Here is a 12,851-nt window from a genome sequence, read left to right as displayed (position 1 = left end):
AGAGATTGGACACCCTCTTCTGGTGTCAGAAGACAGCTACAGTGTACTTGCTTACATATAATATAATAAATAAATCTTTAAAAAAAAAGAAAAAGAAAATAATTTAGTTGAAACCTGGTTTTTGTTTTATTGAAAAAGTCCCCAAAGCAAATGGCAGAGGCAGTTTTTAAGAACTTGATATGCTAATGCAGGAAAGTGCATTGTATGAAAGCAGTATGTAAGAAAATAAACATGGTGATCACGGAAGTGTATTGATACAGTGTGCAACCTCTAATAGCCAATGCTGTTTTACATATGTTTAGGTGATGTGTCTGCATCGGAAGGAGTGAGTTTATCTTTACTGTGCTGTTCTTATTACGCTTTGGAGTTTTCAGTGGACGTCAGACAGATTTCTTCTCTTCCTTCCCCTTCCCCCTTCTTTCTGTGGTGGAGGGTGGGCTCTGAGCTTCCAGCCTGGGATCTAGCACTCAGGCACACCTCTGAGAGCCCAGCACATTTACTTTAACACTAAGTTTCTCTGGGGTAGAAACTTGAAAGCACCTTCATTATCAGACCTGTGATGTATTTCTTCAGGAGAACTTATTCTAGCTGCTTATATTTATAAGAAAGCTGTTGAGATGTTCTTTTTTTTTTTTTAAGATTTATTTATTTATTTATTTATTTAATGCATATGAGTACACCACTATTGCTCTCTTCAGACACTCCAGAAGAGGGCATCAGACCCCATTACAGATGGTTGTGAGCCACCATGTGGTTGCTGGGAATTGAACTCAGGACGTCTGGAAGAGCAGTCAGTGCTCTTAACCGCTGAGCCATCTCTCCAGCCCTGTTGAGATGTTCTTAACATAAAGTTTTAAAGTTCAGTTTTCAAGTCCTTCATCCCAGTGGTGATTGCCTTAACTGGACTTGTAACTAAGGAACTTGAGGTATGACTCTTCAGAAAATGTGTCCCATGTTGTATTCCAGAGTAGCTTATACAATATTTTTGGCTTTGATGTAGATATGCAGATAGATCTCAGTGAAATATATAATCAACTATGAGTTTTAATAAAGTGTTTTAGACTGTTTTATTAGCTAATATTTTAAAGACTATATATATGATTTCTGTGCATGTTACATTTTTTATTGATGTGAAAATTTAATGTTTGAATGTATTTTTCAGATTTCAGAGAATTTTTACTTTGACCTTAATTCAGAACAGATGAAGGGACTGTTACGGCCACATGTACCCCCTGCGGCCATCACCACTCTGGCAAGATCAGCCATTTTCTCTATAACTTATCCTTCCCAAGATGTCTTTCTTGTGATAAAGGTGAGAATATCTTTAACATGAGTTGATTGTTTGGTGTCTTCTCACTGTCTTTGTCAGTACTGCAAACTTAGTAAAGAAAACACCTGTCTTGGTTTTGTGTTTAAGACTTTGCCATACCACATTGGACATAGCTATAGTTAAAACCTAACTTTTCTTGAATGGAAAGTAATATTGATTATACTTCTTCAAACAACAGTAGGTTTATCTTAAGGGACTGCCTCACGTGATTGTGGGATCTGACACTTGATTTTTAGGGCAAGCTGCTAAGAGCTAGATGTTATTGAAGTCATGAGTCCAGACGCCATACGATAATGGACTGGAGACTCAGGCCTGGTTTCTGTTATGGTTTTCTTCAGAAAAACTCAGTCTTGTTCATAAAGCCCTTAGCTCATTGGATGAGGCCCACCTCCCAGCGTAGAGAGTAATTAACTCTCCTTAAGGGCTACTGTTTTAATTGTTAATCTCTAAAAAATACTTTCACAGCAACATTTAGAGAAATGTTTGGCCATATCACTGAGGACACAGATCTATGTAAATTGACCCTCATAGTTACTATATAGCATTTATGTCAAAGTCACATAAATATAAAAGCTAAACCATTGTCATAGATTGTTGACTGTCAGCCAGTTGACCCCCAGAAATGCTGACTGGGCATAGAGGCAGGATGGAAGCTTGAGGCCAGCTGGACTACCTAGCAAGGTCCCGTCTTTTAAAAAAGAAAACAAATGAAACTGGCAACCACAAAACACCCCAAGCATACTCCCCCAGAAAAGTAATTATAAATTCCAGACATTAGCCAGGCCTCACAATAGAGGTCTATGATTCCAGTTAATGGTTCACGGCTAGATTGGGTTATCGAGTGAGTTTAAGGCTAGCCTGGGCTACTTTAGCAGAACTTTCTCAAAATAAAAGGTAAAATGAGTCTAGTGTTCAGTGATAGACCAGTTGTCTAGTGTGGACATGGGGCCCTAGGTTGAGTCCCCAGCACTGAGGATAAATTCAGATCCCACTGCTGTGCTCCTGTCCTGTTGTAGCTTAGAGGAATCGGGTCAGGAGACGGCTGTGAAGGTTTGACTGCTCACTGCCAACTGCAGCTTCTGGCGCTTGTTCCAGAATCCACATGGTGGGAGAGAACGGGCACCTTGGCCTCTGCCTTCACATGGGTGCTGTGGCATGCATGTTGGTGCCATCTCCACAGACAAAATAAATGCTAAAAACAAACGGAAGGATATGATTACGTGACTTTGGCTAAATCGACCTTGACTTAAGAGCAACCTAAAGTGAATTCCTTAGCCACTTTATTTATATAAAATTATTATAAATAGGTAATGAAAATTTTAATAAGATTATAGAGTGGATTTTCATAAAATGAGTCCTTTTTACCCACAGGATTAATGCCCCAATTTGTTGGATACATTCCTATGAATTAAGGTTAAAATTAGTTTTAGTTTCAGTTAATAGTCCTGGAGAAATTCACTTCAGAAAATCCTCTTAAATGAGGTGAGTTCTGCAGGCTAGGGTAGCATGCACCTTTAGTCACATCTTTAGTCCTGACACAGCAGGGGCAGGTGCATCTGGGAGTTTGAGGTCAGCTTAGTTTGCACAGTAAGGTCCAGGACAGCAGGGACCACATAGTGAGACCCTGCCTTCAAATACCCAAAGTATTAATATTATCATTATTATTTGAGCTATAATATATTAATAAATATAAGAATAATATTTATTATTTTGAAATGAATATAAATAAATATAGTTAATTCTACCTGTGGAGAATGGCAAGTTATTATAAGCTAGATGAAATGAATGAATTGTTTTGAAAGAAATGAACTAATATGGCAAAGATGTATGGAATACAGGCTGCTGGGAAATAAAATGATTTAGTTGTCATAATGGGAATAAATGGCTTTTAAGATTAGGAATAAAAACACTGAGCATAAATATTCTGTATAAAGAAATAGCTTCTGCTAAACTTAAATGATGCAGTATCATAATTTGAAAAATTATGTTATGTAACAAATGTGAGATTATTTAGTGAAAAGTAAATATATTATTATAAGCAAATGTATGCTTGTGTGTGTGCATGTACATATGCATATGTGCATGCCATCTCTAGCCTCTGCTATTACATTTTAAAGAGAATTAATTTTGGAGGTTTTCTTTAGTCATTTGTGGTCCATCATGATCTCTCCCTCTCTCTTCTTCTCCCTCTCTCCCTCTCTCTTTCTCTCTTCCTAAGAAGAATAATACCATTTGATATATAGGTTCAATCTATCATTATCATTTCTTTTTTGTTTTTAAGATTTATTTATTTCTTATGAATACAGTGTTCTGCCTGCATGTATGCCTGCAGGCCAGAAGAGGGCACTGAATCTTATTGCGGATGGTTGTGAACCACCATGTGGTAGCTGGGAATTGAACTCAGGACCCTGGAAAGAGCAGCCAGTGCTCTTATTCTCTGAGTCATCTCTCTAGCCCTGATTATCATTTCCTGAGAGAAAATTTCCTTAGCACTTGTATTGAATACGTAACTGCTATACAAGAATAAAAAGAGGATGTCCTAGTGGGCTGTAGTAAAAAGCCTCTGTTCATAATTCTAGTATAGTTTCTGTATATTTATTTATCCATCTGATTTGTGTGTTGGCCAGCCAGTCTTGGCTATCCTGTTTTTAGATGGCTGAGTTTGCGTTTATGTAGGTTGTCTGGATCAGGTGATCTGGCCAGAGATGGAAATGTTCTCTCTGTGTGTCATTTTCAGCAGTAAAATCTTGATCTTTGTAGACTTTCCAGAGAGTAGTATGACAGCTTGTGCATTATACTAACTGGGGATACGTTGTTTCATAGAAGTTTGTGTCTTTCATTGTGAACATTTGCTGTCTGTTAGGAAAATACCTGAATTCATTCTCTTTAACATCTTCTGAGCAATTGAAGTGTTGAGACCTCACTGGAGAAAACTGACTTTCTCTGCCAGTCGATATCAGTTACAGAAATGTCTTGGTTAAGAGTTGAACCCCCATGCCCATTTCCCATCTCAATGCTGAGACCCCATCTGCTTTGAAATTGTGCAGGCCGTATGAGTGCGGTCACAGTCTCTGTGAGTTCATGTGTGCATCAGTCCTGCTACATTTGGAAGAAACTATTTCTTTGGAATCATCTTTGAGATCTTGCTTATTTTTTTCCCCTCTTATATCTTGGGCCTTGAGGGGAGTAGTAGGATAAAATCAGATCTTGGTGCTTGTATAGGAGGCCCTTCACAAACTGAGCCAGTTCCTCAGCCCTATATTTAAAAAGAGGAGAAATTTAAAATTTCATAGGAATGCAAGATATTTTAGAGAAATAGGGGAATTGGAAAAAAAAATCTATTTAGCCACTTTAAGACTGTTATTGTGCGGAGAACTAGAGCGGTGGCTTAGTGATTAAGATCACTTAAAGCTCTGACAGAGTTTAGCTCTCAGCACCCCATCAGGTGGTTCAACATTACCTGTAGCTCCAGCTCCAGGGCATCTAATGCCTTCTGACTTCTGTGGGCACCTACATGTGGTGTCTTATTGCTTCATATTGTAGTGACCATGATTAAAGGCAATTAAGTAAATTGTCTAAAAAATATTTTTAATTGTGGTAAAATTTCAGTTCATAATCTTAACCATTTTTAGTTTACAGATCAGTATTAAGTATATTTATATTGTGTTGTTTGGTTGGTTGGGTTTATTTTTTGGATTTGTTTTTTTTTTTTTTTTTTTTTTTTTTTGAGACAGGGTTTCTCTCTGTAGCCCTGGCTGTCCTGGAACTCACTCTGTAGACCAGGCTGGCCTCGAACTCAGAAATCCCCCTGCCTCTGCCTCCCAGAGTGCTGGGATTACAGGCCTGCGCCACCACCGCCCGCCCTTTATATTGTGTTGTAATCAGTCTCCAGAAGCTTTTCAGTTCAGAAAACAAAAACTTAAAACTCCTTATTAAAGTTTGTCCAGTCTCTGCAAGTCTTCACTATACTTTGTATGTTTGTTAAATGGACTTCTTAAGATACCTTATGGAAGTGGAATCATACAATGTTTGTCCTCTGGAGACTGCTAATTTAATAGAACATGGCGTGTGCATGCTGCCATACTTATTTAGCTGTTTATTCAAGTTAGTGGATATTTAGATTGTTTTCTTTTCCCTCCTTTTTTGGCTGTGTGACTAATAATTTTTAAAGAAAACTCTATAACATTTTATATTCAAACCATAATATTGCACTCCTGGCTCCACAGGCTTATGCAAAACACATTCAGTCCAACTTTAAAAGTCTCATGGTCTTTAACAAGAATGATTCAGAAGTCTCTCCTTTGACTGGAGTTGATCTCTTAGCTCTGCGCTTCTGTAACACCTATACAGACAGTGAAAACAATCCACAAACTTTCAGAGTACAGTGACACATAGCAGATATTTCCCTTCAGACAGAAGGAATCTAGGCAGACCATGGAAAGATCAGACCAAAATCTTCCATCCACATTTCTTCAGATTGTATGAACCACACCATCAGCTTTGTCACAGCAGCAGCCCTACTTCTGATACCAGTTTCTGCACCAGTTACTCTTTCCTGTTGGTCTTACCAAATGACTAACAACAGGCAGCTTAGGAAGGAAGGTCAAATTAGGCTTGCAGCTGAGAGGTTATCTGCAATGCAGAGAAGGTCCAATAGCATAACACTGTGCTGACCAGGGCGCAGGAGGGACTTCTCAGCTTTTCATACCGAGTCAGCCAGGAGCAGAGAGCACACGGGATGAGTAAGTGGGCTTTAACCACTAACTTGGATAAACAGATAAGTATGGTAGCATGCGCGCGCGCGCACACACACACACACAGAATATTATTCTGTGAAGTATTGTTCAAATAAAATGCAGTCTAACGTGTCCAAACCTGGATAAACCTTGAAACCAAGTTCTGTTAAATTAGCTTCTTTATGCATTTGAAATACTAATTTGTAGTGAGACTGATAACTTCCCATATAATTTTATCTCATTCTTAAGGTTTTCTTTTCATTCTACTTATTTTGTCACTTAATGTAGTAAGTTCAAGTCTTGATAAGTTTGTTTTGACCCATATCACAGTACTGTCACATTCAGGAACAAACTCTTCCAAATGCATGAAGCACTTCTTTAAAAACAAGTTTTATGGTTTTTAGTCTTACATTTAGATATTAGGTCATGTGGGCTTGACTTTTGGATAAAGTATAAAGTAAGGATCCAGCTGCATTAGCAGCCTCCACAGCTGTATTTGTTGGAAAGAGTGCCCTTTCAACACTGAATCATGTTAGCATCCTTTTGTCAAGTAATGCTTGACTAGCTTAAGAGATGGCCCACTTGCTCTTGCAGAATATCTGGGTTTATTTCCCAGTAGCCATATTGTGTTATGGATTTGACACCCTTTTCTGACTTCCACAGGAACTAGGCATATATGTAGTGCATATACTTGCATGCAGGCAGAAGAGTCCTACATATAATTTTTAATTGGGTATATGCAAGGGTTACTTCTGGATTTCCTCTTCTATTTCATTGTGTGCATATCTTATTTATTCATTATTGTTACTTACATCAGTGTGATCCAATTTCTGACAGAAACATAGGAGAAAAGGTTTATGTTGACTAATTGTTTCAGAGGGACTCTAGCCATCCAGATGCCTGATAGCCATCAGGGAGGGAGGACCCATTTTGGCTTATTGTTGCAGAAAGTTCCAGCCATCAAAACACCTGTCAAAATAAAGGGGAAAAGACTTATATTGGCTTAAAGTTCTCAGAGGGATTGCAGTCCATCTGGGGAAGCAGAGTGGAGAAGGCTCGGGCTGTAGGTGCATGAAAGGGCTTTTCCTCACATTGTGGCTTCCAGAGAGAAAAGGATGCTTGGCTGGAGCCCAGTGAACTACTTCAGCTAGGCTCCACTTCAGTGCTTGCAGCCTGAAAGCCGTGGCCCTCTGACCAAATCATGGGTCTGGGGCTGGCAATTGAGATTAAAGTGCAGCCTTTGTCTTCATTCAAGGCCTCAGTTGTATTGATTTATGTTCAATCTCATATCTGAAGTGATATCTAGCTTGCTTTTCCTCAAGCTTCAGATTTCTCTAGAAATTTCTTTTTCAAATTTATGATGAATTATGTTATTTCTGTCAGAATCATTGGAATTTTGGTAGGAATTTCATTAATTGTGCATGTCTTGGGCAACATTGATTCCTAATTCTATTAGATCTTTTACTTCTTGAATTTAGAATATCTTGGGATTTTTTTATGCTTTTATTTCTTTCAGCAACATTTTACTTACTATTTTCATTGTTATAGATTTTAACTTCAGTCATTAAGTTTATTTCTAAATATTTTATTATTTGTAATGCTATTGTTTATAGAATTGCTTTCTTAATTTGCTTTTTAGAATCCTCATTGTTAATGTGCATGCTTTGTTTACTGAAACTTCCTTGTATTTTGTTTTTGTTACGGGGCCTTAACGGTGTGTGACCTGTTGAGATATTTCACTCTGCCACGGCCTGATGGTCTACTAACTCTCTGGTGGGAGTGCCAGACCACCGTAGACTCTCAGGGCGGTCTTACTCTCTGGCTCTCCTCCACCCAGTGCCACACTACCCAAGAGCCACCAGCTCCCATGGTTCTCTGACCTGGGTTCCCCAAATCACCCAGTAGAACAGACACTTACCACTTAATCAATTTACTAGTAGATTTATCAATATTTAAGACACAAATTTAAGATGCCAACACAGTGAAAGCTTTTGCCAATATTTCTAACCTCATAATACATTCAACAAGACGTCCCAAGCCATGGTGTCGTCCACACCTGTCACCTCCTCTCTCCTGCTCCTGCCAGCGTCTCTCCCCTCTGTGCCCGCCCCTTACTTCCTCATCCAGTCACAGCCCTCTCTGTACTCATGAATTGGGCAGGGAAGTTCTTGTGACGGTTTTTAGTTCTGATAGTTTTTTGTTTGTTTGTTTTTTCCGAGATAGGGTTTCTCTTTGTAGCCCTGGCTGTCCTGGAACTCACTCTGTAGACCAGGCTGGCCTCAAACTCAGGACTCTGCCTGCCTCTGCCTCCCAAGTGCTGGGATTAAAGGCGTGTGCCACCACCTCCCAGCTATTTTGTTTTTGAAGCAGAATTTCACTCTGCAGCCCAGGCTATCTTAGAATGTGCTAGGCCTGAGGTGGGTGGACGTCAACAATTGTGACCCTGGCCCCCATCCTCTTGTATGATTTGATAGCAATATGGCATACTCAACAGTGAGCAGTATATATGCTGGTATTTTTCTTTATTTGCATGAAATCTTTAGAGTTTTCTATATAAAATATCATGCTGCCAAAAACAATGTTGATGATGATGTTATGTTGATGTGATGATGGTAATGATGATGGTGGTGGTGGTGCTGATGGAGGTGGTGGTGATGATGATGGTGAATGTCACCCCAGGTGACACATACCTTTAATCCCAGAGAGGATTAAAGAGGCAGAGGCAGGTGGATATGTGAGGTTGAGGTCTGTAAAGCTTATTCCAGGATGCCAGGGCTACACAGAGAAGCCCTGTCTCAGAAAGACAGCAGCAGCAGCAACAGCAGCAGCAGCAACAACAACAACAACGGTCACACCATGAGCAGAGATCATTTTCTTCCTTTCGTGTCTGTTACTCTATTGCTTGTCTGATTGCTCTGGCTTTAAACCCAGCATTGGTTTGTATAGAAAATGCTGAACTAGGTATTTTTGTCTTGTTGCTAGTTTTGTTTTAGAGGCAACATTTTTAGCCACTCTTAAGACTGTTCTCTGTGGGATTTTCATATTGAGACAGTTTCCGCATACTCAGAGTTTGTTGAGCGTTTCTATAGGGAAATTATTCTGAATTATTTTTCAGATCCATTTTCTGGCAGAGTTGAGCATTCCCCTTTTTCCTCTTGTTCTATTAATGTGATATATATATATATATATATAAAATACATATATACATAAAAATATATACATTTAATATATTGAATTATCCTTGTATGTCTGACTGAATGCCTTTATTTCTAAAACCTTAGCTAAACTTTTCTGCTTTTGCCTCCGACAGCTAGAAAAAGTCCTCCAGCAAGGGGACATTGGAGAGTGTGCAGAACCATATATGATTTTCAAGGAAGCTGATGCCACCAAGGTACCATGTCAGGCCCTCATTTTCTCATAGCACTCCTAATATAACTTGGGAAAAATAAAACATAAGCCCTGTTAAAAATTTTCAGTGCTAATTCACTTTTTTTCTGTTGGTCTATTCCTTTTGTCCTGTTTCCCCATTGTCTTTGTCATTTAGCTTGTGTCATATTCCATGTTAGTCTTAAAGATCTCTTCTGCTTGGTGGGGAGGACTGAGAGATAGCTCAGCAGGAAGGCATATGCTTTGCAAGCCTGGTAAGCGTGGCTTGACCCAATACTCCAGAATGTTCTTTTCTGAACTTGATGACAACCACAGTGAAGCACTCCTCTACGACACAAACTCACACACTGAGAGTAATAGTAACTAAATACAGTCATTAAATAGCAGTAATAGTAATTAAATACAATCATTAAATAGCAGTAATAGTAATTAGATAGTCATTAAATAACAGTAATAGTAATTAAATCCAACTTAAAAATTATTTTTGTTGATGAGAACAAAGCTAATTGAATTTAACTTATAAATAATTTAAAAGTTCTTTTATTTATTTGGTAGTGATATTGATGAAACTTCCTAGCATTGACTCTTGTCATCTTGAGAGAAAAGGTAGATGGGCAAGCGTCACACTCACATGCATATGTGTGTTACAATGGAGTCAGTCAGTGAGGGAGCACAGCTGTGCGCTCGCTCCTCCGCAGCCTCCAGCACCGAAGTACTGGGCTGTGACTTGTTAAGCTTGTTACACTGGAAAGGATAGAAGTAACTGAGCCAAGTTTAACAGTCATAAATTACTGCAGCCACAAGCTGGGACCAAAACTACTTTAGCTGATTTAACTATACAACCAATGACCAGAAAAGCATATCAGGAGCTCAAGTCTTTGAACGAGCAGTTTTGAGGAAGACTTAGTTTTGAGATAGTTTGAAGAAAGACTCAGTGTTTGTTCTGGAGCTCATAAAGACAAAACTTTTTCTAGATTTCTCTCTTTTCTAGTTGTTCTGGTATTAATTCTTGTGTTAAAAAGACTGACCATAACTATGCTTCCTTTCCTAAAAAGACCACTTGCAATCTGTGCGCATGACGCTAAGCACTTTTCCCTCTGCCAAGGTGACATAATCACAGAGAGAAAGTTCAGTGCCTTTTCCGTGCATGCGTTTGCAGTGAGCTGAGATGTGCTGTTGAGGAGCTACTGCTCTCTCCCTACCACACAAGGAGCTACTGCTCTCTCCCCGTCACACAAGGAGCTACTGCTCTCTCCCCGTCACACAAGGAGTTACTGCTCTCTCCCTGTCACACAAGCTCAGCCTGTGTTTTACTGGATTTGCTAAGAATTCAGTACTTTTAACCTGCCCTTGATAACATGTGAAATCCCTCTTAGGGTGTTTCTTTCAAGTGTGATCATGGATCAAGTTCTGTTTTACAGAATAAGGAAAAATTGGAGAAGCTCAAAAGTCAAGCAGACCAATTTTGCCAGAGACTTGGGAAATACCGCATGCCTTTTGCCTGGACTGCGATTCATTTAATGAATATTGTTAGCAGTGCTGGCAGCCTAGAAAGAGACTCCACAGAAGTCGAGATCAGTACTGGAGGTAAGAGTGCTCCATAGATACTGTTTCTGAACAAGTGGTCTCTCCCCGTGGAGAGGCTTATGCCTGGGCAGTGTCCTGTAACTTGTTAGAAGCTTTCCTCAGCTCGAGTCGGTGCCACACACCTGTAGGCCCGGGCACTCAGCTGAGTCAGCACTGACTTCATTCACCAGGCCACGCCACTCCCTCACCCCAAACCAAAACAGGAAGGAAAGAGGAAAAGAAATTTAACTATACTACATTTACACATCATTCAAGTCACCTATTTTTGCTACACTCACGGGGTTCTACAGATACCATGACAGTTGATGCTTGGGACATGTTCACACCCTTTAGCAATCACTCCTCATTATCCCCAAATTCCTCAGCCCCTTTTTAAGCAGCCACAAATATGTTTATTGTCTTTATGGATTTGTCTATTCATTTAATGTAAAGAGTTAAATAGTGTGTGGCGTTTTATGAAGCTTGTTTCATATAGCCTGGTGTTTTCACAGGTATTTCCCATGGGGTAGCGAGTGCTGGCGTTTGATTTTCTTTTGTTGTCATGATATTCCATTACATTTATATACTGCACTTCAATCTGTTTATTATTGGTGATAATTTGAGTTATTATGTCTAATACTGCAGTGAGCAGTCACAGAGGAGTTGTTCTCAGGTCTCTGGAACTGGGAATTGAACCCTATGACCTCTCATGCATGCTAAGCTAAGCAAAGCACTCTACCACCGAACTACATTCCAGGTCTTTGTAAAAACTGTTGCATATTGTGTGTTTTATTTCTTTTGACTAAATAGCTAGAAATGAAATTACTGCATCATGTGGTAATTCTCTAATAAAGATTCTGAGACTGTCAAACTATCTCTCACTATGACTGCCCTTTAAAAATTCTGCCAGTTAGTGTATAGAAGTTCCTGTTTCTTCTTATCTTTGCCAGTACTGAGTACTGTTTGATTTTTTTTATTCGATATAATTTTTTATTTACATTTCAAATGATTTCCCCTTTTCTAGCCCCCCACTCCCCAAAAGTCCCATAAGCCCCTTTCTCTTCCCCTGTCCTCCCACCCACTCCTTCCCACTTCCCCGTTCTGGTTTTGCCAAATACTGCTTCACTGAGTCTTTCCAGAACAAGGGGCCACTCCTCCTTTCTTCTTGTACCTCATTTGATGTGTGGGTTATGTTTTGGGTATTCCAGTTTTCTAGGTTAATATCCACTTATTAGTGAGTGCATACCATGATTCACCTTTTGAGTCTGGGTTACCTCACTTAGTATGATGTTCTCTAGCTCCATCCATTTGCCTAAGAATTTCATGAATTCATTGTTTCTAATGGCTGAATAGTACTCCATTGTGTAGATATACCACATTTTTTGCATCCACTCTTCTGTTGAGGGATACCTGGGTTCTTTCCAGCATCTGGCAATTATAAATAGGGCTGCTATGAACATAGTAGAGCATGTATCCTTATTACATGGTGGGGAATCCTCTGGGTATATGCCCAGGAGTGGTATAGCAGGATCTTCTGGAAGTGAGGTGCCCGGTTTTCGGAGGAACCGCCAGATTGATTTCCAGAGTGGTTGTACCAATTTGCAACCCCACCAGCAGTGGAGGAGTGTTCCTCTTTCTCCACACCCTCTCCAACACCTGCTGTCTCCTGAATTTTTAATCTTAGCCATTCTGACTGGTGTAAGGTGAAATCTCAGGGTTGTTTTGATTTGCATTTCCCTAATGACTAATGAAGTTGAGCATTTTTAAAGATGCTTCTCCGCCATCCGAAGTTCTTCAGGTGAGAATTCTTTGTTTAACTCTGTACCCCATTT

The 12,851-nt window shown here is 39.5% G+C and overlaps 1 protein-coding gene across 2 annotated transcripts in view; it reads left to right on the top strand.

Moving 5' to 3' along the window:
- Dock7 (dedicator of cytokinesis 7) overlaps positions 1-12,851 on the top strand; it is a 208,004-nt gene that overhangs the window by 55,313 nt on the left and 139,840 nt on the right. For both annotated transcript variants that reach the window (XM_052176813.1, XM_052176812.1), the window contains exons 9-11: positions 1,163-1,312; positions 9,377-9,457; positions 10,875-11,040. In XM_052176813.1, coding sequence (XP_052032773.1) covers positions 1,163-1,312; positions 9,377-9,457; positions 10,875-11,040 — 397 coding nt within the window. The remainder of the gene's footprint in view (positions 1-1,162; positions 1,313-9,376; positions 9,458-10,874; positions 11,041-12,851) is intronic.

Source organism: Apodemus sylvaticus, chromosome 3 (genome assembly GCF_947179515.1).
Source record: "Apodemus sylvaticus chromosome 3, mApoSyl1.1, whole genome shotgun sequence".
NCBI lineage: Eukaryota > Metazoa > Chordata > Mammalia > Rodentia > Muridae > Apodemus > Apodemus sylvaticus.
The sequence above is the reverse complement of the archived record's forward strand: the minus strand, read 5'-3'. Positions and strand labels throughout refer to the sequence as shown.